This window comes from Oncorhynchus tshawytscha, linkage group LG04, assembly GCF_018296145.1.
Source record: "Oncorhynchus tshawytscha isolate Ot180627B linkage group LG04, Otsh_v2.0, whole genome shotgun sequence".
Classification (NCBI taxonomy): domain Eukaryota; kingdom Metazoa; phylum Chordata; class Actinopteri; order Salmoniformes; family Salmonidae; genus Oncorhynchus; species Oncorhynchus tshawytscha.
Genome location: NC_056432.1, coordinates 8,791,783 through 8,818,018, shown reverse-complemented (window position 1 = coordinate 8,818,018; position 26,236 = coordinate 8,791,783). Strand labels below are relative to the sequence as shown.

Here is a 26,236-nt window from a genome sequence, read left to right as displayed (position 1 = left end):
CAGGGTTAGGAGGCTGTTAGGATTAGGGTTAGGAGGCTGTTAGCCCAGGGTTAGGAGGCTGTTAGGATTAAGGTTAGGAGGCTGTTAGGATTAGGGTTAGGAGGCTGTTAGGATTAGGGTTAGGAGGCTGTTAGGATTAAGGTTAGGAGGCTGTTAGCCCAGGGCTAAGGAGGCTGTTAGGATTAGGGTTAGGAGGCTGTTAGGATTAGGGTTAGGAGGCTGTTAGGATTAGGGTTAGGAGGCTGTTAGGATTAGGGATAGGAGGCTGTCAGGATTAGGAGGCTGTTAGCCCAGGGTTAGGAGGCTGTTAGCCCAGGATTAGGAGGCTGTTAGCCCAGGATTAGGAGGCTGTTAGCCCAGGGTTAGGGTTAGGAGGCTGGTAGCCCAGGACTAAATGTAGTGTGAACACGGATTCTTTCTGATACCTTTTCAATGTCCTGGAGTCTCATCTCTTCCTGCACTTTCTGCCGTCTCTGCTCCTCCACAAAGTGGGCCATGACAGACTTGTCATATATCTCTCGACCTTTGATTTCGTACTTCAGAGCGATTTTTTGGAGTTTCAGATCAGCCTCTCTCTTGACGACTGTCCTCAGGCGCTGGGATAATAAAGACAGATAAAATTTTAAAAATTAAAAAACGTATTCTTATTGGTCAAAGGAGAGATTGTGGAAAATATAGACAGTATCTGTCACAAAGGCAGTGGGTCAGATTCAAAGCCATGTCGACACTGGCAAACGTGTACTGTAGGCAAACCTGGTCACAGGTTTGGATAACGCTGGTGGCCCCTTCGGTCTCCACAGAATTGGATAAAGCTGCTCTTAGTTTTCATATCAAATCACATTTTTTTGCACCCTTTATGTGGAACAACTCACAGAGATCTCTGAAATGAGATGTTCTGTTCATCCTTGGACAGTTCAGAAAAACAATTAGAGACCTCTATGTTGATAAATGTGTCTGTTTTTCTTAATGTTTTGTAATTTTGTATGTATGTTTCATGTATTGATGCAGGACTAATCTGAAAAAGAGACCCTAGTCTCTGTATAACTTCATATAAACCTGTCAAAATAAAGGTTTAATAAAAAATAAACTTACAACGCTAAACCACCCAGGCGACAACAAACGAATGAAGCAGACGTGAGGGAGCCTTATTCCACTTACCTCAGAGTAGATGTCATTCTCAACACGGTGGAGAAAAGCTGTGGCAGCTGGCTGCATAGCCTCCATAGCTGTGCCTGTCAGGCCGGCTTTTCTCTTCTTCTGCAGCAGTATGAAGAGCTGATAAAGCAGCCGTGTGGCTGCACCGTGCTGCTCCCGCATCACAGCTTGGGCCATGCTCAGGTCCAAGGAAACTCCGAGCAGTTGCAATGTGGGTTCCATGAGTGTGAAGTTATTCAGCTTTGAGTTTGCAGTGCTAGGAGAGACAATTGTTTTGTAACCTAGGCAAAATAATAAGATATTGGAACATTGTTGATTAAAGAAATATCAACTGATGAACTTACTTGCTCTTTAAGAACAGGTCAAAATCCCCCTGCAGTTGATATTTATGCAGGACCTCTCCAATAAGATAGCCATTTGCAAAATCCTTAGAGATGGACCTGGGGTCTGCAAAAAGACAAGAGTGTAACATTTAGGGCCACCCTAGGCAGTAGGCTACCAACAACTGGAACTCCTATAGCTACACTTGATTTTGAGATGAGAAGGAAAAAAAGCTAACAAACAAACTAGCTTATTAAAGTCACATATTGCAATGTCAATACCCTGCGTTAAAACAAAAGAGTAAAATAAGCTTATATTTGTTCTTTTGATGGGGTAAGACTGTTGAACTATGCTCACGATGCATTTCTTAACGTTATATTCTTCAAGAATCAATGACTATATATATTTATATATATATATAAAATTCATTTAAAAGTACGTTTATCCCAGATTGCCCTTTTAATGTATCACTATTGAACAGCAGGAAATATTGCAGACTAACGTTATGGCTTTAATTCTTTTTAAAATGTTTGCTAACTATAAATACGACACAACACAATACACAAAACGCACAATAAAAACCACAAGTTGGACTCATCGTTATCAAAATATAATTGTCTACAGGCTGGCTTGATAAGTTGTTAGTTTACAGTTAATACATTACCTAGCTACAGTAGCTAACGTTAGCTGTTCACACTTACCAACAGTTTTTGATAGCCGGAGCTCTACGTTAAGCCACCTGCATAATATATCCGACATTTTGACCTTTTCGTTATTGTTGTAAAACTAAATATTATTAGTATTAAACTACATGATAGCTCTTAAATGGTTCTGGCTAGCTAAGGGGGGGGAAATTGACAACAACCACAAGGTGTGCCGTTGCCTTAGTGATATATACCAACTAAAAGTGTGGTTTGGGGAAAGCAAGCAGGGCCTGCCTCTCTGGTGGGTTGTGCTTGGCACTGAAATCAGCAGCTCCTTGAGTAATCATTGTTTTGTTCACAATTTTTTTTTTTTTTTTGCCTGTTTAAAGCTGCCCTGTAGTGATTGATTGCACTAATAGCAATATGTAGCCATGCATGTAACATACAGGCAAACATTTGCAAAAGGAAGCCAATAAAATTGATAAATTCACAGGTAGAAACGGTGACTTTTGATACATACCTCAGTATTTCACCCAATTGTACCTTTATGAAATACAATTTATATATTTTTATTTCACCTTTATTTAACCAGGTAGGCTAGTTGAGAACAAGTTCTCATTTGCAACTGCGACCTGGCCAAGATAAAGCATAGCAGTGTGAGCAGACAACACAGAGTTACACATGGAATAAACAATTAACAAGTCAATAACACAGTAGAAAACAAAGGGGGAGTCTATATACAATGTGTGCAAAAGGCATGAGGAGGTAGGCGAATAATTTCTTAATATATGTCTGAGTTTCTTGTAAAATAGTTGACAGTAAGAGAGGTTTTAAATTCTTTATTGCCTTAAAAACAGGTTACATTGCAGTGTTAGCACTTAGCAGTGTTTACAAGTAGTGTTCTAATTTTGTTCAGTTGATAATCTTCCTGAAGAAATGTTCAGTGTTTCTCTTCAATAAACCAAGGCTGCTTCCCAAAATGGGACCCTATAGAGTACCACATTGAGTCATCATACCTAGCCGTCAAAAAACAGGGAAATGGTTCCTAACATTTTTACACCATTCATTTCTTCCCCATGGTAGATTTTTAGAAACACTTAAAATAAGGGCTGTGTTTCATGTAGGCTTAGCCTTGTGTGACGTTTTGGTAACTGTGTTAATCTCTTTAGGACAAGGTGACTTTTATCAATATATTCACCCACTCAAAATGAAATGCTAATTAGATGCTAATGTGGCTAACTACAAATGCCGTGATGATCTGGACGGGACTGCCGAATCGAGGCAAAGGTAAGAATCTCTGGATTAATCTAATGTTATCTAAATGTAGTAATGAATAAATTGGATACATTTCTTTAAATGGTAAATTCTGTGAACTGTCTTGCGCAAGTTTTATATAGAGATGACATGCAGGAGCTTGCAGGGATTTGTAGTTTTGTATGATGTCTACATTGATGCTAATTAGTATTTTCGAAACCTGAGAGTAAATAGTGCCGAATATATTGATGGGTCATCTTGTCCGACAGAGATTTGCATGGTTATTAAAACGTCACACCATGGTAAGCCTACGTTAAACACAGCCCTTGTTTTAATTGTTTCTAAAAATCCACTAAGGGAAAAATGAATGGTGGAAAAACGATTGGAACCATTTCCCTGTTTGACCGCTAGGTTTTATAGGTATAATGAAACTTCCACTGTGTGGCTCTATTCCCTATGTAGAGCAGTGCACTATATAGTGAATTGGGTACCATTTTGGGCATAACCAAACCAAGCATTTTCAGTGTTAAGAATAAGAGCTGCATCATTTTCTGAAAGACATGAGTCAAGCACAATGCCATTATTAGTGTTTACATATTAAGTAGTATATAGTATATATATATATATATCTTCATTATTTTGATGTTGAAGGACATTCCACTCTAAAATGGTTAATAGCTTATACAACATGCACAAACTTACAGGCAAAACAAGAAGCCATGAGCCATTAGCAGACAGCACGATTCCTATCACTATAAATCCCTACAACACAACCCAAGCAAGCTAAAGCTGTCAGTAATGCCATTACAAGGACTGTTTGGACAAATACATATCTTGCATCAGAGTGAGTGATATGGCTTGCAACGTAACAGACTTAACAAGATGGATACATTGTCTGTTGACGACCCCCCCCACCCCCCCAAAAAAACATATACTTCCAGAACTCCAGAACAGAGTCGTGGTGAGACAGAAGATAGGAAATACACAATTAACGATATATAAAAAGAAAAATAACTAACTTCCGAGCAAGAGGAAAAGTGCAGAGTTAAACAAAAATCAACAAAATGTTAACGCATAGCATTAGGATAGTCTCTAATACCCTGAAGACAACTTCAGAGGAGCGTGTCTATTAAAACCATTTATTATGGTTAATCTATTAACCTTCTACCTATGTCACAGTAGTACTCAAAGCTTTGTTGCTGGAGGTGCTCAGAAAATGGAAGAGCGACATTATGCCAAGCTCCTTGTCAATGGAGCTGACAAGTGCATAAACAGATCTGGGACCAGGCTATGACAAGATATCAATGTTCGCTGTAAAGTTTGACACCAGCTCCCAGATTGTCCTGTATTCTCTGACAACAACCCAGGAAATACTATGCTATAAGCAATAAGGCCCCAGGGGGTGTATTATATAGCTCATGTACCCCGGCTAAGGGCTGTTCTTGCACAACGCAACGCGGAGTGCCTGGACACAGCCCTTAGCCGTGGTATATTGGCCATATACCACAAACCTCCGAACTTGCCTTATTGCTATTATAAACTGGTTACCAACGTAATTAGAGCAGTGAAAAGTCATATTTTGTCATAACCTGATATGCCACGGCTTTCAGCCAATCAGCATTCAGTGCTCGAACCACCCAGTTTATAATACACACGTTCATCTGGATCTCCCTGAAACACATCAACAGGCACTCACAGCAAATTCACTGCAACCACTTCAACTAGCGATCCAGGCTAACTTAGAACAGCTGTTCTCAAACACCAACAATACCTCCCAAGCCTGTATTTACGTAGTGCATGTGTCTTCACTTCACAGTAACAATTCCATAGGCATATGTATGTAGTATGTCTGAATAATGCCAAAAATAGTGTTAATTACTATTTCAAAGTAAAACCGTTGGCCAATAATCTATTTTTAAACTGCGCTAGGCTTGGGGTCAATTCCGCTTCAATTCTGGAAGTAAACAGAAAAGTCCAATTCCTTTTTGTTGAAAAAGCATTGAGGAAATGTTTAATTTCAATTTGAGTTTACTTCCTGAATTGACTACATTGAAATTGACCACAAGCTTGCATTGCACTATTATGGAGGATTACCTCTATATCCATATCCCACTGCATTGGAGGGTAAACTCCAGATCCCATGATGCAAATCTGCATAATGTGTTCAGTTGTTTTGATACCCCATATCCATCTACAAGGCAAAAAAGGTTTGTTCGAAACAGGCCAAAATGATTGGAAGCACAACATTTTCAAGGCAACACTTATGTTTGTTTAAACTGTCAAGACGTGATTTGGTAAAGGGCTGTAGAACAATCAACAGTTCAATAGTGGAGGCCCAACAGATCAGGAATATATCTAACAATACAACCATGCAAAACACAGAAAAAAATGGTGTTATATCTTAGAATGTGCAAGTGAAAAGTGGTGTTTTTCAAATGCATACTTAAAATAATGGGGACTAATTTATCTTCCACATTTAGCAAGGGCACCTTCTGATGCCCCTGGCTTGGAACGAAAACACAAAAATACACAACAAAATATAACATGATAGTACATTTTTCCATATACTACTAGCTTATTTCAGTGAATATTTGCTATTTCCAGAAAGTTCCAGAGGACAACAATAAGTAATAGAGACTTTTTCATTAATAATGTTAGAATCTAACTGCTAGTGTGTGTAGCAGACGTCATGGTGATTTTCAGGGCATATGTTTAAGAAAATGCTGTCAACTTTCTTTGAACTAGAATGCCTTCAACTCTTTCAGTAGCACAAACTGCTCAATCTCCACAAATGCAGTCCAGCAAAACTAGGATTAGTGTAATTAGTGTTCTCTTAAGAGTGTCCATTTGTAAATTCACACCAACATGAGCTTCGAAACATAACATTGAAATGTCAACAAATGCCGGTTGGGAAGGTGAGAGAAGGCAGTGGCGAATTGGATGTGAAGCTCATGACTCGTCGTCATGACATTGGGCTGCCTCAGGGTTTGCCTGTCAGGAGATTATGGAACCAGGTGCTTGCTGATGACGGGTACTCCTTGCCCTCCTCTGAGGTGTCATAAGGGAGCAGGAACTGGGAGGAGGTGACCGAGGTAGGGCTGCCCAGACAGGTTTGGTCCAAGCCGTCGCCATCAGCCTCGGGAGAGTCCTGTTTCCAGGAGCACTGGGGCTGGTACCCTCCAAAAGAACCCACAGGGGGCTGAAGGTGCTCCTCAGGGCCAGTTTGGGGCTCCTCTGGGCATGATGCAGACTGCATTTGGGGCCGGTAACCTCCACCGCCAACGCATTGGGATGCATCAGGCTGAGGCTGGAAGTGGGCCATGGGGGCCAGGGAGCAGGCCGAGGTCTGGATGCCGGTGTAGGTAACGTCGGTGTGTCCTGAGTCCATGGAGCCGGTGGAGGAGGCTGAGGAGTCGGAAGCATGAGGACGACGCTGGGAGGAGGAGCCTTCCTCCACCACCTGGTTGTAGTAGCGAAGCGAGGCGGGCTCGTCGGTGTCGGCCGCCTCGTCGCCGGTACCCTCCTCGTCCTCCTCGGGAACGGTCACTAGAGCCTCCTTGCTGGAGTCCCACACAGAGTCCTCCACGATGTGCACCATGCTGTGGGGAGAGGGCTTCACGTCCAACGTCCCCTGGAAACAAACACATATTAGTCCTGTGCCTGGCATCGTTTTCCACAAGATGGTGAAGATGGAGAAAGAGAACCCAGTGACTAGAAGGGATTAGGCCACTGATAGGATAAGAACAGAGAGCTTACCTGTGTTATCCCCCAATCTCCTGGTAGCTTGGGTTCTGGAATCTCAGGGTAGAAGGCCTTCTTCACCCTTTTCAAGAAGAACAAAAAACAGAACATTATACTCTGTTTATAAACTGGGTGGATCGAGCCCTGAATGCTGATTGGCTGAAAGCCGTGATATATCAGACCGTATACCATGGGTATGACAAAACATTTATTTTTACTGCTCGGGGGTTTGTGATATGGCCAATATACCACAGCTAAGCGAGGTATCCAGGCACTCTGCTTTGCGCTGTGCATAAGAACAGCCCTTAGCCGTGGTATATTGACCATATACCACACCTCCTCAGGCCTTATTGCTTAATTATAATAGACAATCTGGTGTTGGTGATTTAGTTTACTGGCTCCGGGGTGAAGTTTCCTCTAGGTTCAGATATGGGATCAGCTTCCCCTCCCCCAATCCGATGGCTTTACAACCATTAATGGCCAACAAATGCAAAAGTGACCCAAAATCAGTGTCTCTATGGGCAACTTCAACTCATTCATTTTGACTCTGCCAAAGCAGTGAGAAACACGAGCCTACCATTTCCTCTTCCTGTAGCAAGCGATGGTGATGACGATGAGGAGACAGGTCATGGTGCCCAGAGCAACCAGGATCTCCATGATCAGCCAATAGGCTACAGGAAAGAAAGGGAAATATTAGAGATGCCATGGTGCTGTGTTGGAGAAATAAAACGATTTCTTACATATCTTTGCATCCTGGTTCAATCGGAGCAGACTAAAACCACTGCCATGAAACTCACACAATGACAGCTACACATACTAGCAGTCAAATACTAACACATTACTTCCAGCACTGATCAATTCGAATCCAAGAGTACAACAAACAAATGTGAGAGAACATACTGTAGAACAGTGAGACATAGAAAAAGCTGTGAGAACTGTGAGAGAATGTCGACAGAACATACTGTAGGGCTCCAGTGAGATGGACACTGTGGCGCCTCCGTCCTCCCCTGCTGCAGTGTAGGCCTTGACAGTGAACTTGTAGGAACCTAGGACCAGGTTCCTGACTGTGTGGTTGGTGAGCTGTGGATCTGTGATGTTGGCTGTCAATCAGAGAGAGAGGAAACAGATGTTGTCCATGGTTACCACTGGTGAGTTCCTCAGGTTGAGAGGCTTAAACACAGCCAACTGATATGTCCTTGTTGATGGATGGATAGATTGATGGATGGATGTATGTATGTCACAGGAGGTTGGTGGCACCTTAATTGGGGAGGATTGGCTCGTGTTAATGACTAGAGCGGAATAGTATCAAATAAATCAAACACATGGTTTGATGCCATTCCATTTGCGCCATTCCAGCCATTATTAGCCGTCCTCCCCTCAACAGCCTCCACTGATGTATGTACAGTATATGTATGCATAGATTATGTATGTATGCATGCATTTCCTGGATATGTTAGATGAAATAGCTTTTTAATTTATCATCATAGGCTACCATCTCAGTTGTCTTGCTTGGCACTGATTTTTTTTTCTCGTTGAGAGCCCTGATGCTAATGTAAAGTAGGCCTAACTCAATTAAAACCTTTTATTGTTTTGTTGTTATCGAGCAAAATAGTAAAATAGTTACATTTATCGCCCAGCTCTAGCCCCCCCCATATCGATTTTGTCCGTATGGCCCAGCTCTATAATACACAGTGTGAGGCAGAGTTTTTCTAGCTAGCGCAGACCAGTGAATCCGTCAATGATTAACTGAATGACAAAAATTCCTAAAGTGTCCTACAGTAGGAGAGCTGATCTAAGGTCAGTTTAGCATTTTATATTTATTTGATTTATATCGTAATGAATAACAGACGGGGACGGGGTCTGATCCTAGATCAGCACTCCTACTCTAAGATGTTTATAAATCCAGGCCCAGGGGCTATTTCGAAGAATTACCCAGTAGGGTAAAGTCTGAAGGGTTACCCAGTAGGGTAAAGTCTGAAGGGTTACCCAGTAGGGTAAAGTCTGAAGGGTTACCCAGTAGGGTAAAGTCTGAAGAATTACCCAGTAGGGTAAAGTCTGAAGAATTACCCAGTAGGGTAAAGTCTGAAGAATTACCCAGTAGGGTAAAGTCTGAAGGGTTACCCAGTAGGGTAAAGTCTGAAGAATTACCCAGTAGGGTAAAGTCTGAAGAATTACCCAGTAGGGTAAAGTCTGAAGAATTACCCAGTAGGGTAAAGTCTGAAGAATTACCCAGTAGGGTAAAGTCTGAAGAATTACCCAGTAGGGTAAAGTCTGAAGGGTTACCCAGTAGGGTTAGGGGTGAAGGGTTACCCAGTAGTGTGAGGTGGGATGCGTTGGTCAGGTAGACGGTATATCCCAGGATGAAGCCTCTCTGATGCTCCAGTGGAATCTGATCCCAGGTCAGCTGGACGTCAGCGCCCTCCTGGTTGGGTGACAGCCTGGGGACGGTCCGAGACGGGACTGCAAAGGAGGGGAGAGGGAGGGTCAGATGTGACAAGGAGATATTTAAAAAGGGATAGTGCACTAAAAACACATTTTAGTATTTTGTTCATTAGTCCACTGTTGATACGGTCCCATAGAATTGTACATGTCAGCTGTCAGGTTTGCTACTGTAGATGGAGCACTTTTAGTACACAGAATGAAAAGTCTGGTAATAGAAAATGCATCATATGACGCAAAACGCTTCATCAGCATACTTTGATTTATCTTCAACTGTTGAGACCATATGTTGTTTTTACTTTATTTATTCAGGGGAACCCATTGGAGACCAGGGAGTCATTTACAATGCTACCCTGAGGACAACAATTACAACCAATTCTAAATGATCCATAAAAATGACAAACAGAATCAATACTACAACTTCAAAACACCACAAATACATTTAATTATATTCAATCCAAACAGTTGCAATTCTCTTTAAATCCACTCAACATTGAAGTCCTAAACTGCCCCAGAGAGACCAGTTTTCCAAATATGAGGGGCACTAAAACTGAAGGAGGATTTACCAACAGTGGGAAGAAATAGTATATGAACCCTTTATAATTACCTGGATTTCTGCATAAATTTATCATAACATTTTAGGATCTTAATCTAAGTCACAACAATAGACAAACAGTCTGCTTAAACGAATAACAAATATAATTGTTCATGTCTTTATTGAACACACCGTGTAAACATTCACAGTGCAGGGTGGGAAAAGTATGTGAACCCTTGGATTTAATAACAGGTTGACCGTCCTTTGGCAGCAATAACCTCAACCAAATGTTTTCTGTAGTTGCGGATCAGACCTGCACAACGGTCAGGAGGAATTTTGGACCATTCCTCTTTACAAAACTATTTCAGTGCCACAATATTCTTGGAATGTCTGGTGTGAACCGCTCTCTTGAGGTCATACCACAGCATCTCAATGGGGTTGAGGTCAGGACTGACTGGGCCACTCCAGAAGGTCAGGACTCTGACTGGGCCACTCCAGAAGGCATATTTTCTTCTGTTCAAGCCATTCTGTTGTTGATTTACTTCTGTGTTTTGGGTCATTATCCTATTTCATCACCCAACTTCTGTTCAATTCAAAGCTTCTATTGGCGGACAGAGCCTTACATTCTCCTGCAAAATGTCTTGATAAACTTCGCATACTGTCCAGGCCCTAAGGCAGTCCCAACCATGATGCTCCCTCCACCATACGTTACAGTTGGGATGAGGTTGATGTTGGTGTGCTGTAAAAAAAAACATCTCCACATATAGTGTTGTGTGTTCCTTCCAAACAACTCCACATTAGTTTCATCTGTCCGCAGAATATTTTGCCAGTAGAGCTGTGGAACATCCAGGTGCTCTTTTGCAAACTTCAGAAGTGCAGCAAAGTTATTTTTGGACAGCAGTGGCTTCTTCCGTAGTGTCCTCCCATGAACACCATTCTTGTTTAGTGTATTAAATATCGTAGACTCGTCAACAGAGATGTTAGCATGTTCCAGAGATTTCTGTAAATCTTTTGCTGACACTGTAGGATTCTTCTTAACCTCATTGAACATTCTGCGCTGTGCTCTTGCAGTCATCTTTGCAGGACGGCCACTCCTAGGGAGAGTAGCAACAGGGCTGAAATGTCTCTATTTATAGACAATTTGTCATACCGTGGACTGACTTTTAGAGTTAACAATTCTTAATCTTAGGCATTCTGAGATCTCTTTTGTTCGAGGCATGGATCACTTCAGGCAATGCTTCTCGTGAATAACAAACTCCAATTTTGTGAGCGTTTATGGGGAAGGCAGCTCTAACCAACATCTCCAATCTCGTCTCATTGATTTGACTCCAGGTTAGTTGACACCTGACTCCAATTAGCTTTTGGAGAAGTCATTAGCCCTGGGGTTCACATACTTTTCCAACCTACACTGTGAATGTTTAAATGATGTATTCAATATAGAAAAATACAATAATTTATTAGTTTAAGCACACTGTGTCTGTCTATTGTTGTGACTTAGATGAAGATCAGGTCAAATTTATGCAGTAATCCAGGTAATTTCAAAAGGTTCACATACTTTTTCTTGCCACTGTAGATCGGTACTTACTAGTGGAACCTTGAGTTAACCATCCCTGTGTTTGGTATATCGGGGCGGCAGGGTAGCCTAGTGGTTAGAGCGTTGGACTAGTAACCGGAAGGTTGCAAGTTCACCCCCAAGCTGACCAGGTACAAATCTGTCGTTCTGCCCCTGAACAGGCAGTTAACCCACTGTTCCTAGGCTGTCATTGAAAATATGAATTTGTTCCTAACTGACTTGCCTAGTTAAATAAAGGTAAAAAATAAATCAATAATAATAAATATCATGTTTTTATATTTTAACAGTGAAGTGAGGTAGGTTGGAAACTTCAAGTAGTAGAGCTTTATAAACAAAAATGGAGTAATGGAATGCTCTACGGACATTAATGACGACCAGTCAATCTTTTGATACAGGAAGCACTGACACATTAAAACGGTCTCCTGTGATAAAGAGGAGGGCACTATGGCAGATGGCATCCAGAGGTTTAAGAGTAGTGGCTTCTGCATTCCATTAAATAGTGTCACCATATAGTCAAGAACTGGCAGGAAAGTTGACTGTACAATCTGCTTCCTGCTGTTTATGGAGAGGCACGATCTATTTCTATAAAAAGAAGTCCACTTTAAATCTCAGCTTCTTAACTAGCTCATCTGTATGTTTTTTTAAAACGTCAAGTATTGTCATTCCAAAAGCCCAAATATTTATAGGCTGGAACATGCTCGATGAAAGAACCATCCAATGCATAAATGTGTAAGCCATCTAAAATATTGCAATGGGAAAACATAACATTTCGTTTTTCCCGCATTAAGTAACAATTTTAAATCAAGGGACAAAATCCGAGTGCAGCTCCAACATAGCCTAGTCAGCCGTAGGGACAATAGAGTACACAAGTGTCATCTGCATACTGAGGAATGTTACAGGTCTTTGCAAATAGTCCAATATTATTTATATAAATAGTAAAGAGGTCAGGTCCCAAAATCGATCCATGCGGGACACCTTTAGTAATATCGAGGTAACTTGACACCATCAACGCACACATGGTCTCCTGTCTGACAGATAGTTCCCAAACCACTTGCAAGACGACTGGTCGAGGCCCATTTCAGACAACCATTGAATGAGTAGGGCGATGGTCGACAGTATCTAAGGCCTTGGATAGGTATATAAATATGGCAGCACAGTGATTCCTATGATCTAAGCAATTTAATATAATTTAAGACAAGCGTAGTGTATTAACGAACAAAATACTCAAATGTGTTTTTTTTTGGAGTAAAATATCCCAGAAAAGACAACTACAATATGCTCAATTGCAGTCATTCAATTGCAGTCATTCAATTGCCAGCCAACCTACCCAGTTCCTGCATGTACCCATGCCACCTCTCTAGCAACACCGTGGACTCCGATGAACAGGCATACAAAGAAAACTTGTATCTCACTCCTGCTAAAAAGTTCCCTGCGAAGGAGAACAAAAGCATTTATTGAGACACACTCTTTGATAGACTGGCTTTCTGGCAAATGCAGACGGGCCAGTCACACACTAAATCGATTATGTAAAAAAAAAACTTGAAAAAAAAAAAAAAAAAAAAATAAATAAAAAAGTTATCTTCCCAGACTCACCGGATTGAACCATGGTGTTGGTGTTGTCCGCTGCCACCTTGATCCACTCCACATTGCAGTCCTGTGTGCAGCTAGTGTTGTACCAGTCCACCACGTAGCCACAGCTAGCGTTAGCATGGGCCACCCAGGACAGGGGAAACCCACTGCCATTGAATGCGACCTTGGAGATGGCGGTGTCCTCTGCGTCTAAAAGATAGTCGGAGTTCAGTCTCATTCCAAGAGACCTAGTTTTCCCAACATGCATCACTTTTAAAGTTACATGTGTAAAGGAGAGAGTGCAAAGGCAAGTATTCATAAAGAAGGAGTGCCCTGTCGTTGATTTCAAAACTGATCGTAGATCCGGAGTCCTATTCTGAGACGCTGAATTCGGCCCCCCTTTCCCTCCCATTCTTACCTGGCAAGTGTCTGGGGATGACAACCCGTTTTCCCCCATTCTTACCGGGCAAGTGTCTGGGGATGACGACCCGTTTTCCCCCATTCTTACCTGGCAAGTATCTGGGGATGACAATGTTCGCTGGGAGGGAGACTCCTGCAGGATTCCGAGCGGTGACCGTGACCTTACTCCCGCGGTCAGTCACGTTGATGGGGAGACTATACACACTCCTGGGAAGGGTGAGAGTCTGTTGGCTGTTCTCCTCGGGGCTCCACAGGATCACCTCATAACCACTAATCTGGCCGTGGCTCTCGCTCTTTGTTAGAGGCTTGAGGAGAAATGGATAGCCGGTGAGGAGTACATTTAGGAACGGTTTTGCAGACACAGATTAAGGCTCGTGCTAGACAAAAAAATATGCTTAATGGGGTATTTCTATTGAAAGTGCTTTTAAATCCAGGACTAGTATTGTAGCTACTTTCTCACATGACCACTCACACACACAGAAACCCAGAATATTATGATAAGCAGCTAGGTAGTACTCACTTTCCACAAAACACGGCCTAGGTTGTCGCTGTCCATCCACAGCCATATGTCAGGAGCAACAGGGCCTGGCACAGGAGAAAAAAAAACAGAGCTTAAAAGCTGGGAATCCTTTAATGGTGAAACTGCCACGGCCGTTGGTGACATTATAACAAAGATGTTACTGCAAACAATGAACACTGTTTTCCCCCACTGACACGCGTGACAGAACAACAGCCTATGTACTGCAACATGTTTTACCATGATGCACCATGCTCCCCAGCGCTGCTTCCTCAACTAAACTAAAACAGTAACAACAGTAGTGGCGCCGTTTCCCCTACTGCAGAATTCCATCTTAAAAAATAAATTAAAAAGTGTTTAGTTCTGTATTTCAGTGTTTTCCTCATTGTCTAATGAAAGCAGTATGTGTGGAAACAGCAACGCCATGTAACAAAACATATCAAGGAGTCATGACTAGGTCAAAGGTCAATGGAATGTCAAGTCTCATTTCAGAGTTAAATGTTACTGTGATTGTTTTTGCATTTATTTTAGATGTTTTGTATGATTTATATATATAATCTCTGTCGGTGTATACCTCTGTATAGCATTTAATCTCAATACCACTATTTATATTTAAATTAAATAATGTTCACAAAAATTCTCCAATGACAGGGGTGTGTGCTTACGGTCCATTTTGGTTTGGAAACTCAGCGGCAAACTCCACTCTCCCCATTTCCAGAAGTTCTTCTGGGATCCACAGCGAACCTTAACGCTGTACTTTTCGTCGGGCTGCAGGTCCTTCAGTACCACTGTGTTCAGTCCGTAACCAGTGTAGGTTTGCTAGATTCGTTTTTTTTTTTTAATCAAAAAATGAAACAGCACAAAGCCATAAGCATACAATAAATTATTTTGATGTCATACACCTAGTCACATGATCCTTTCCTACATGTTTTCATGGTTACTGCCTCGTTGAAATAGAATTGAATAAAGGTGGTAGTGGTCGAATATTTTGAGATGTTCCAATCTCCCCCTTAAATGTCTAACTCTTTACTTCCTTACTCTCTGTACTCTCTTATAATTTAAATAACATTCCAAAAAATGTATCACACACACGTTTGGAAACATCAGGGATATTGGATTACATCCATTTTAGAGGATGATGCTAAATCATGCTAGCTACTGCCTGTAGCAAAAGGTAAACAACAGATTATTGTGGATGCTGTCACTACTGGTTTACAGAGACAACTCAAGGTAAGATTAAAAGGACCCGTTTGCCTTTTTTCAATCAAATCTCCATTTGATGTAAATGGCAGGTTATAAACGTGCCCAGACAGACACCCGTTTAGCGATTTCACTTAGCTGGTAGGGTAAGTTACTCAAAACCAAGTGAAATCGCAGAAAAATAAACAAACTTGTCCTTTAATGTAACCCAAACATGTATATTGGATAAATAATCCCCTTTAAAGTCCACTCACCGTGCTGCTGTTCAAGTGGCTGGTCCGTTGCACCTGGCAGATAAGGGACAGCCTCTCGAAACCCTTATCCTTCCACAGCCAACCCACACTGGCATTCCAGCTATAGACCTCTGGGGTGGTCAAATTCACAGGGGCCACTGGGCGGACTGGCAACAACATTACATTCAAAAGAGTGTGTAAAGACCTCGCTCTGCTGATGCTGTGGACTTGTTGTATTGAGGTTTACATACAGTCATCTAATATGAATCATATTTAGTAATAATGAGACTGTATCGAACAGCAGCACTGACCTCTGTGACCCAGCTCGGCTGCGTCTGTAAGCCTGAACTCGCCCAGCAGGTTGCGTGCGACTAGGGTCCAGTTCCCATCCCACTGCTCCAAACCACAACGCATGTTGCTGTTCCTGGCTTTGGGGCAGTTCCTGAACATTGCAATGGCAATGAAAAGTGATGAACGTAGACATTATTGGAAGCTTATGTTATGCAATAGGGATGAGTCCTGAATGACATCCTATTTCCTATAGAGTGCACTACTTTTGACTAGAGGCCATTTGCAACACAGACATATCTAAAGCTGCAATATGTAACTTGTTTGTGCGATCGAACCAAATTCACATAGAAATGCGAGTTATAGATTTGTCATTCACATTGGAAACAAGTCTAAGAGGCGGTAGATCTATGTGCACTATTTCTATGCTTCCCATGCTTAAGTTTCATTTTTGCGTCTTTTACTTTCAGTTTTGTACACCAGTTTCAAACAGCTGAAAATAAAATATTTTGGTTATTGAAAATATATATTTCACAGTGGTTTGGATGGTACAATGATTCTCTACACTCCAGAGTACTTATTTTCTCACATAAACTGAAATTATGCGAATTATTCAAATTTTAGCAACCAGGAAATGGCAGAGTGATTTCTGCCTATTGCACCTTCAGCAAACATAGAGGATGAAAGGTGAATGTTTGCAAGACTGTACCTTCCATTCAGGGTGTAGTACGTCTGACGGGTCATTCCAAACAGGTAGGTATCTCGGCCCTTTGACCACTGACAGTCCACAGAGATCAGGTCATGGGTTTCACACACCAAGTCACTGGGCAGAGGGGGGTCTAGAGATGGTGGGGGGAGATATGGTCATGGAAAATCTCAACATGTTTAGCCAATAGGTATTCACATACAATAGATAAGACATACAATGCAAATTAGCCGCGATTGATTCACAATTCTACATTGAACATGACAGTATGAGAGAGTAGAAGCAACACTACAAAGTGGACTTACACCCCACAAAGACAACAGCGCCGGCGATAATCATTTTCTTCTCGTTGCTGCAGACCACATTGGTCCCGGAGGGGTTGGACGGGCCCTGATTGGTCATCGTGGTAGCGTAGGTCCGCCTACTCAGCATGTTCTCTTTCACGAGTGTGTCTTTGTACCACAGGCTTCCAAACTGTTGACCCTCTTCCACGATGCAGCAGAACGTCATGTTGCTGCCCACAGGAACCGTTTTCCCCTCTGGGTACATTTGTGAGTCTGTGTTGTCCGGGAGATCCAACCCTGGGAGAAGAAACAAAATGGAGATCCAAATGGAATGGTGGACATCACCAATGGTACGGTCACTGACTGAACATTGAAGAGGTCCTCTTATTTAGCTGTTTTAATGCAAATTTCCTGCAATACACGACTTGAACATAACAAAATCGAGCTTTTATCTTTTTAGTTAGTTTTTATACACACAGTTAGTTATATATATATATATATATATATATATATATATATATACTTAGGTTGGAGTCATGAAAACGAACAAACTATAGTTTTGGCAAATCGGTTAGGACATCTACTTGGTGCATGACAAGTCATTTCAACAATTGTTTACAGACAGATTATTTAACTTATAATTCACTGTATCACAATTCCAGTGCGTCAGAAGTTTACATACAATAAGTTGACTGTGCCTTTAAACAGCTTGGAAAATTCCAGAAAATGACGTCATGGCTTTAGAAGCTTCTGATAGGCTAATCGACATCATTTGAGTCATTTAGAGGTTCACCTGTGGATCTATTTCAAGGTCTACCGTCAAACTCAGTGCGTCTTTGCTTGACATCAAAAGAAATCAGCCCCAAAAATTGTAGACCTCCACAAGTCTGGTTCATCCTTGGGAGCAATTTCCAAACGCCTGAAGGTACCACGTTCATCAGGATAAACACCATGGGACCACACAGCCATCATACCGCTCAGCAAGGAGACGCGTTCTGTTTCCTAGAGATGAACGTACTTTGGTGTGAAAAGTGCAAATCAATCCCAGAACAGCAGCAAAGGACGTTGTGAAGATGCTGGAGGAAACAGGTACAAAAGTATCTATAGCCACAGTAAAACAAGTCCTATATCGACATAACCTGAAGGGCCGCTCAGCAAGGAAGAAGCCACTGCTCCAAAACTGCCATACAAAAGGCCAGACTACGGTTTGCAACTGCACATGGGGACAAAGATCGTACTTTTTGGAGAAATGTCCTCTTGTCTGATGAAACAAAAATAGAACTGTTTGGCCATAATGACCATTGTTATGTTTGAAGGAAAAGGGGGTGGCTTGCGAGCCAAAGAACACCATCCCAACCGTGAAGCACAGGGGTGGCAGCATCATGTTGTGGAGGTGCTTTGCTGCAGGAGGGACTAGTGCACTTCACAAAATAGATGGCATCATGAGGCGGGAAAATTATGTGGATATATTGAAGCAACATCTCAAGACATCAGTCAGGAAGTTAAAGCTTGGTCACAAATGGGTCTTCCAAATGGACAATGCCCCCAAGCATACTTCCAAAGTTGTGGCAAAATGGCTTAAGGACAATAAAGTTAAGGTATTGGAGTGGCCATCAGAAAGCACTGACCTCAATCCCATAGAAAATTTGTGGGAAGAACTGTGCGAGCAAGGAGGCCTACAAACCCGACTCAGTTACACCAGCTGGGCCAAAATTCACCCAACTTATTGTGGGAAGCAATTGTGGGAAGCAATTGTTTAAGCAATTAAACAATTTAAAGGCAATGCTACCAAATACTAATTGAATGTATGTAAACTTCTGATCCACTGGGAATGTAATGAAAGAAATAAAAGCTGAAATAAATTATTCTAAACTTCCGTCTTCAACTGTACACACACACACACACACACACATACATACATATATATATAAATATATAAATATATACACATATGTAACAGTATAGCTTCCACCCCTCTCCTCGCCCCGACCTGGGATCAAACCAGGGACCCTCTGCACACATCAACAACTGACACCCACGAAGAATCGTTACCCATCGCTCCACAAAAGCCGCGGGGTGGGAACAACTACTTCAAGGTCTAAGAGCGAGTGACGTCACCGATTGAAACGCTATTAGCGTGAACCCCGCTAACTAGCTAGCCATTTCACATCGGATACATACACACACACACGGTATTATTACTTTAAGTTTACACTGAATGTTTTTTTTTTACTGTTTGGACATAGGCGGCCACAAAAAAACACTTAGGAGACCCGCCCAATACTTTTCTATGCAGAAGAAACCCTGATTATGGCAGCAGAGGCCTGCCCCACTGTAAAAACACTTTATTTATTCCAGAGGGGCAATTAGTTTGAGTAGATCTGCAAAAACCACGACACCATACCACACCCATCGTCATCAAATCCTCCTAAACCACCAGACATTACTGGCATCTAAAAAGGCATCAAAACAAATCTGTCCATAAAAAGGACATGTACGGCTCACCACACCTATTGTTTTCCCGAGTACATAATGCTATTGGTGAAAATATGATATTCCTGTTTTATGCAAAATTCCAGGAACTTTCCCCAAAAATCCCCAGGTTTTCCAGAAATTCTGGTTGGAGGATTCCGGATATGTGCTCATTCCCGTCTGATATTGCGTGAATCTTACCCTCCTCTAGGAGGAACAACATATAGGGAGTTGTTCAAACCCCCCCGTGCAGGGAGAGACCAACCTGGAAGTATCTGTTGAGAACTCCATTCGCTGACATCTTGGCCGTCTCTGGAGCGTACTTTGACCGACAGAGAGGTACACTCCAGAGGTACTGGAGAGGTCCAGTTCCATTGGTGCTTCCCTGTGCTCTGGTCTTCTGTTACACCCACTGTTTCCTACCAAAACAAATAAGTCGAATTGTTAAGACGTTGGCTTTCCTGAGCGGGAGACCAGGGTTCAGATCACACCCATGACAAAAGCACGTGCTCCAGTCAAGAGACACGACTGAAGAGCAAGACACTAGAAGTGAACATGTAGTCTACCGACGCTAAGAAAGCGTAAGGATCTGTTACAATATACTTTAAAAAATTAAAACACAGTCTTGATCAAACATAATACTTCACTCACATTCAGCACCATCTCCATGAGTTCAGTGCGTAGAATCTCCACGTCAAAGGTAGAGGCGTGGCCGTCCTCCCATGTGACCGATAGCGTTTGTGTTTCCTTGTCTGCATCCAGCCTCACTTGCTGTGGAGGTGCGAGTCCTGCAGACACATCAACAGTTTGAAAACCAAAATACAGAACGCTTCAGTTTGTGACTCTATCAAGTCCTGAGCATCAATATTATCTGATAATAAAACGTTATGGCGCTTTATGACTTGTTATGTGCATGTAACCTTTCTAAAGTCTTATATAATATGTTATAAACACTAATCCCATCTCACTGGATAGACTTACCACTGGCCTGGCTCTCTGTGACCCCCAGGCCCAGGAGCAGAATGCAGAAGAACAAACTTGGCATGGTGGTTAAGTTAGATCCTTCCAAGTGATGCAGTCTGTGGTTTACTGCAACAGCAGTTGAGACATGGCAACGGGAGACAACAGCACTTCCCTGTCGACACACACAATAAGATAATATTAGAATCAAATTAAAATATGAATAAAAAGAGCCCTAGTCTCTGCATCACGTAATTTATCATGTGATTTACCTGAGACACCAAAATTACAATGCCAGTTACAGACACCCTGTAATGACGTGGCACAAGTCAGCGTGGTTGATCTGACTTGAATTCAGCAGAGCCACTTCAATTTTCGAGAAAAAGTAGCAACAAATATTAGACTATTACGTACAAGAGAATGTAATGTTTTCTTTAAAGTCTACAAAAAAATGCTGTGACCAGCATAAATATACAACTAGCAGCTGCACTAGTAAAAAAAATGTCACGGACAAATTGTTCCCATTTCCCCTACAGTAGATTTGCATGCAGTAGCCTAGCTCTGGCACAATGCCTTAGTACACATCCCTTTACTAAGAGAGCAGAGGGAACTCGTAAGCTCTTACTATAGCCTAATAATTAACAAGATACAAGCTTGTTATGATTAACCTAACAAAATGTGGAAGAAGTAAAGAGGTGTGAACAATATTTTGGATGACTTGACTTGCTTCTGCTTAAAATGTCATTAAATTGCTAGATTTGTTTTGAGAAACATCAGACTGTAAATACATGCATGTGAATAAGTTTAAGTGAGCTTTTAGTAGACAGTGATAGGCCTATGAAGATCAGATTCTTCATTATTCCATTACACATGAACATAGCCAGATGTGTTTACTGCAGTGATACATATGTGGGATCTTAACATGATCAGACTTGTGTTGCTGAGAATGTTCCTGCACAACAAGAAATGCAAACTTATAGTGTATTCGAGGTTTAAAACAACTTTAAAAAGGCTTATAAAATTTGCAATTTCAACTTTAAAATGTCAAGACTTGATTTGCCCTAAGGATTGTTCCATGTCACATCAGCAATCTCATATTGTTCTGAAATCGTTTCTGTAGTTAGAAACAGAAAAGATTAGCATTCAAATCTTTGAATCTCTGAGAAAGCAATCACTTGTGTTAATAGATTGCACCCAAATTGGCCATTTTAATTTATAGAATTCATATAATATTCAATAGATAGAGTACCTAATATCTGATTTGGGCTAAGATTTTTTCTTACAATGAGTAAGACATGGGGAAAACAAAGAAATGGTCAAAAGCCAATGAGTAATTAGTATCAGGTCTCTATGTCTGGCATGTAGTATCGTTTCTTCATACTATTGTTCGGTTCTAAATAAACAGAGAAAAAAACCTTGCAAACAGGATGCATGTTTTGGGATATTTTTTATTCTATACAGGTTTCCTTCTTTTCACTCTCAATTAGGTTAGTATTGTGTAGTAACTACAATGTTGTTGATCCATCCTCAGTTCTCCTATCAGAGCCATTAAACTGTTTTAAAGTCACCATTGGCCTCATGGTGAAATCCCTGAGCTGTTTCTTTCCTCTCCGGCAACAGAGTTTGGAAGGACGCCTGTATCTTTGTAGTGACTGGGTGTATTGATACACCATCCAAAGTGTAATTAATAACTTCACCATGCTCAAAGGAATAACCAATGTCTGCTTTATAAAAAAATATATACCCATCTACCAATAGGTGCCCTTCCCTGATCTTTATGGTTGAATCTGTGTTTGAAATTCATTGCTCGACTGAGGGGCCTTACAATTGTCTGTCTGTCTGTCTGTCTGTCTGTCTGTCTGTCTGTCTGTCTGTCTGTCTGTCTGTCTGTCTGTCTGTCTGTCTGTCTGTCTGTCTGTCTGTATGCATGCATGTATGCATGTATGCATGTATGTATGCATGTATGTATGTGTGGGGTACTGAGATGAGGTAGTCATTCAAAAAAAATCACGTTAAAGACTATTATTTGACACAGAGAGTCCATGCAACTTATTATGTGACTTGTTAAACACATTTTTACTCCTGAACTTATTTAGCCTTGTTGTAACAAAGGGATGAATACTTATTGACTCAAGGCCAGAGATTTCTAAAAACATAATTCCATATTATGGGGTATTTTGTTTAGGCCAGGTCAATTTAATACATATTCAATTCAGGGTGTAACACAAGGGTGTAACACAACAAAATGTGTTACACCCTGAGTAAAGGGGTGTGAATACTTTCTGAAAGCCTTGTAAACCCAACAGTTTCAATGACTAATTGGTGTGCTGTGTCCGTGGGTGGCTTTTTACCAGTTTTTTGGATTCCTCATGTCTAACTCGTTGTTATAAAAAGGTTTGGTCCAAATCGGTACTTTATTTATTTTTACCCCAAATTCATGGTATCCAATTGTTACTGTCTTATCGCTGCAACTCACGTACGGACTCGGGAGAGGCGAACCATGCGTCCTCCAAAACACAACAGCGCGCATCCAACCCGGAAGCCAGCTGCACCAATGTGTCGGAGGAAACGGTGTGCACTGCGCACAGCCCGCCACATGAGTTGCTAGTGCACAATGAGACAAGGATATCTCTGCAAGGCCCTCCCTAACCCGGACGACAGTGGTCCAATTGTGCGCCACCCCATGGGCCTTGCGGTCACGGCCGGCTGCGACAGAGCCTGGGCTCGAACCCCGAGTCTCTGGTGTCACAGATGCAATGCAGTGCCTTAGACCACCTGGGAGGCTCCACTTTTTTTTATTGAATATTATATGAATCCACAAATAATGCTGCAGGAATACTAAATCTTATCTGTTTCTAAGAAGAGAAACAAATTCAGAACAATCAGATGGTGTCAGAATCATCGCTCTTGTACTATGAGGTGGAATGACCCCAAATAAATCAAATTTATCAACCCCCCCCAAACAAATGGTCATTAATTATAATCCACATATTAATTCAAATTTCCTGTTGATCCAGGAATATTTTCATGTTGTAGCAAACTGGCTCAAATTAAGATCAGACAGCTGTTAACTGTATCCTGGTCCCAGATCTGTTGGTCCTATCATGTCAATTCACTGTCATACCAAACATACAAGGAGTTGACATGATAGCAGAAACAGTTCTGGGAGCGGGCTATAAAATGCCCTTAGGTGCGACGCATCTAGGTGCTCGAGACAGAGATTTGGGGTTAAATCAACATTGTGTTGTGATGTTGTCATGACTCCACTCCAGTTGGTCCAGTTCTCTGGGACAAGCTTGAGCAGGCTTATCATCCTGCATTACAATGATAACACAACCGTAACTTAAAGGAGTGTCCATCTCTTCCAAACCCATTAAAGGAACATTGTAGGCAGTTAACTGGGTTTGCTATTATTAGAAAATATAAGACTGTACAGGTGAGGTTAAATAGAGCCCAGCCCTAAAGCAGATCTCCCTTCTGAACAATGAAAAAGACATGGGGCAGTAGGTAGCCTAGTGGTTAGAGTGTTGGACTAGTAACCGGAAGGTTGCAAATTCAAATCCCCGAGCTGACAAGGTAAAAATCTGTTGTTATGCCCCTGAACAAGGCAGGGCATTGAGAATAAGAATCTGTTCTTAAATGACTTGCATAGTTAAATAAAGGTAAAATATAAAAACCATGCATTGCATGGTTTGGTCCACACATCCCCCAGAAATGAACAAGGTCTCTCTAGTCTACAGGTGTATAATAAAGTGACTCTTCACATCCAAACAACCTCAGAATTCTGTGGAAAATGACATGCTGAAGACCGAAGTGATAAAACACACAAGCACAAAGTCCCATAAAGAGAAGGAAGTACAAATGCAGAGTAGAGGAACCAATATTGGCTGCTATGTCTACTCCTCTTACAGCATCAAATGCCTAGAGACCACAAACACCACAACAGCCTGCATCCCACAACTGATTGCTTTCGATAAGAACCATGTTCCGTAATGCATTTCTGTGGAACCAAGGATGTGAAACAGTATGCTTCTGTTTTAATGGAAGGAGCAGATCAAGTCCTTGGCAGTCTTAGGAACATGACCAACTAATTTGTTTCCTTCCTTCCTCCCTTCCTTCCTTCCTGTTCTCTTTCTGGGGAAAATACAACTCACGATCAGACAGAATATGAAGGCTAGCACATTTCCTAAACGAAAAGGGGTATAATTTCAAAAGCTTGCAGCAGCACCTCACTTGAACACGGAACTATTCTTCCACTTGTGTAAATAATCAGCCGAGTGAGAAAAAATTAACATGGTCATTGCATTTTTAAATACACATAAGTCAAACAATTCACACCGCATCCTTTTTATGCATTTTAAGTCATGTTGAGTCAGAGCTGGGATGCTAGAGGAAAGCCTAATGATCACAGTTTAAACTCTGTACTAAAAGTACTCCATCTTGAAAACAGTGCTAAAATTCAAAATTGACCATTGAACAAGATACCAAAATATTGTTTATGAGTAAAGTGATCCGTTCCTCCCATTCTAGATCCACTTAATAGTATTTTCATCTAGCCTACATGCACTAGCTTGTTAGTTGACACAATTCAGTGATAAATACCTATTGTAAATCAACACACTTTGAGGTAGCTAGCATGTGTTCATGTAGAGAGGTAGTAACGGGCCATTCCATTTAGCAATCCAAAACACCAGTGGGTACTGTTAACATTGTATTTCGTAATTTAGTTAAAATAAATGTAATTTCTAGAGATTTTTTAAAAATGTAAATAATGGTTGAATATGAGGTATTAAGGATATTAATGCAATTGTAGGGTGGGGGGAGCTACCTAGCCATCTAACGTTACCTGCCTATTAAAATGAGCTAAATCTGTTTTTGATACCTGTTTTACTAAACTAACGTTAGCTATGTTCATATTCAAATAGCGAACCATAAATTAATAGAAGTAAATGGTTAGCAAACTCATGATAGCCAGTAAGGTTAGTTATGATTATAATAACACGTTTTATTCTAAAACATGCCATGGCCTTTACTTTAGCTAACGTTAACGGTTTATAATTTGGCTGATTTTAGATCAGTAGCTAACGTTAGGCCTTGATGCTACCTACAAACCAATGATTATGTACAAAATGTATCTAGACCAACACCATAATAATAAACAACCTCACTATAACGTTAGCTAACTAGTTTATAGTTTAACTCAATTCTACTAGGCTACTTGCCAGCAAGCTATATTTAGCTTTCTAGCTAACTCCGTTACACGCAGACATGACGTTGTTTCATGTTATGGAGAGCGCGTCAACCCAATAATAATTAAAAAAATATCCGACATTACCTTACACCGACCTGGGATCACGTAGTAGTTGGTTTATTTCTATAACAATTCACCTTTTTAAATGATCAACAACCGGTGGATATTAGATATAAAAAACAAATGTAAACGAGAGAGTTGAAATGTGAGTTTCAACAAGCTAGCTGTCTTGTCAAGCTTCTCCGTGAATACAGAGACTTCAGAATTCCAGAATGTCGGATTTACTGGAAAAGGCGTACGATACACGTCCGATTCCATTTCGGTGACGAGCCTCCCTTCTCTACTCGTTTGTTCCTTAGCTGGTTTGTAAATCTGAGGTTTTTTTTTTGGGAAACGTAAGATCAATATGGTGATGGGTACGTACATTATCTTGATTGGCCATCGAATTAATTTGATATATTAAGAGCTGTCAAGTTCAGTGCATCAAAGGGATTGAAGAATAAGAGGCTAGAGACTGAAATGGAACTGGGCCTGAAAACGTCAAATTGGCCACAACTGGAGAGCATTTCCGGTCTCGCCTATATTGAATAGTTTTATTGACCATCCACAGTGCTGACGTTAGATCATTTTCCTTTGCCGTAGTATTTCACAGTGGCCAATAAATATATTTGCAA

The 26,236-nt window shown here is 41.2% G+C and overlaps 2 protein-coding genes across 3 annotated transcripts in view; both read right to left on the bottom strand.

Moving 5' to 3' along the window:
• spef2 (sperm flagellar 2) overlaps positions 1–2,419 on the bottom strand; it is a 47,831-nt gene extending 45,412 nt beyond the window's left edge. For both annotated transcript variants that reach the window (XM_042320276.1, XM_042320277.1), the window contains exons 1-4: positions 2,178–2,419; positions 1,500–1,602; positions 1,159–1,411; positions 426–596 (exon numbers count right to left, since the gene is read on the bottom strand). In XM_042320276.1, the coding sequence (XP_042176210.1) occupies positions 426–596; positions 1,159–1,411; positions 1,500–1,602; positions 2,178–2,235 (585 nt within the window). In that variant the 5' untranslated portion in view covers positions 2,236–2,419. The remainder of the gene's footprint in view (positions 1–425; positions 597–1,158; positions 1,412–1,499; positions 1,603–2,177) is intronic.
• Positions 2,420–2,944: 525 nt separating this feature from the next.
• On the bottom strand, positions 2,945–25,840 carry lifra (LIF receptor subunit alpha a). The gene is made up of 18 exons (XM_024415165.2): positions 25,647–25,840; positions 20,333–20,486; positions 20,003–20,139; positions 19,617–19,770; positions 16,901–17,176; positions 16,599–16,728; positions 15,913–16,043; positions 15,623–15,768; positions 14,834–14,987; positions 14,172–14,236; positions 13,740–13,956; positions 13,256–13,441; positions 12,990–13,091; positions 9,426–9,575; positions 8,078–8,215; positions 7,693–7,786; positions 7,131–7,197; positions 2,945–7,005 (listed from the first exon to the last, which is right to left on the bottom strand). Exons 2-18 carry the CDS (start codon positions 20,394–20,396, stop codon positions 6,355–6,357), a joined length of 2,862 nt encoding a protein of 953 aa, XP_024270933.1. The 5' UTR covers positions 20,397–20,486; positions 25,647–25,840; the 3' UTR covers positions 2,945–6,354.
• Positions 25,841–26,236: the final 396 nt, after the last annotated feature.

Excerpts from the sequence above, each read along its gene's own strand:
- lifra (XM_024415165.2), bottom strand. The coding sequence starts at position 20,396 with ATGCCAAGTTTGTTCTTCTGCATTCTGCTCCTGGGCCTGGGGGTCACA. Across the intron at positions 16,044-16,598 it reads TACTACACCCTGAATGGAAG|GAACTGCCCCAAAGCCAGGA; the intron begins GTACAGTCTTGC and ends TGCAATGTTCAG. Across the intron at positions 8,216-9,425 it reads ATCCCACCTCACACTACTGG|CCAACATCACAGATCCACAG; the intron begins GTAACCCTTCAC and ends TCTGATTGACAG.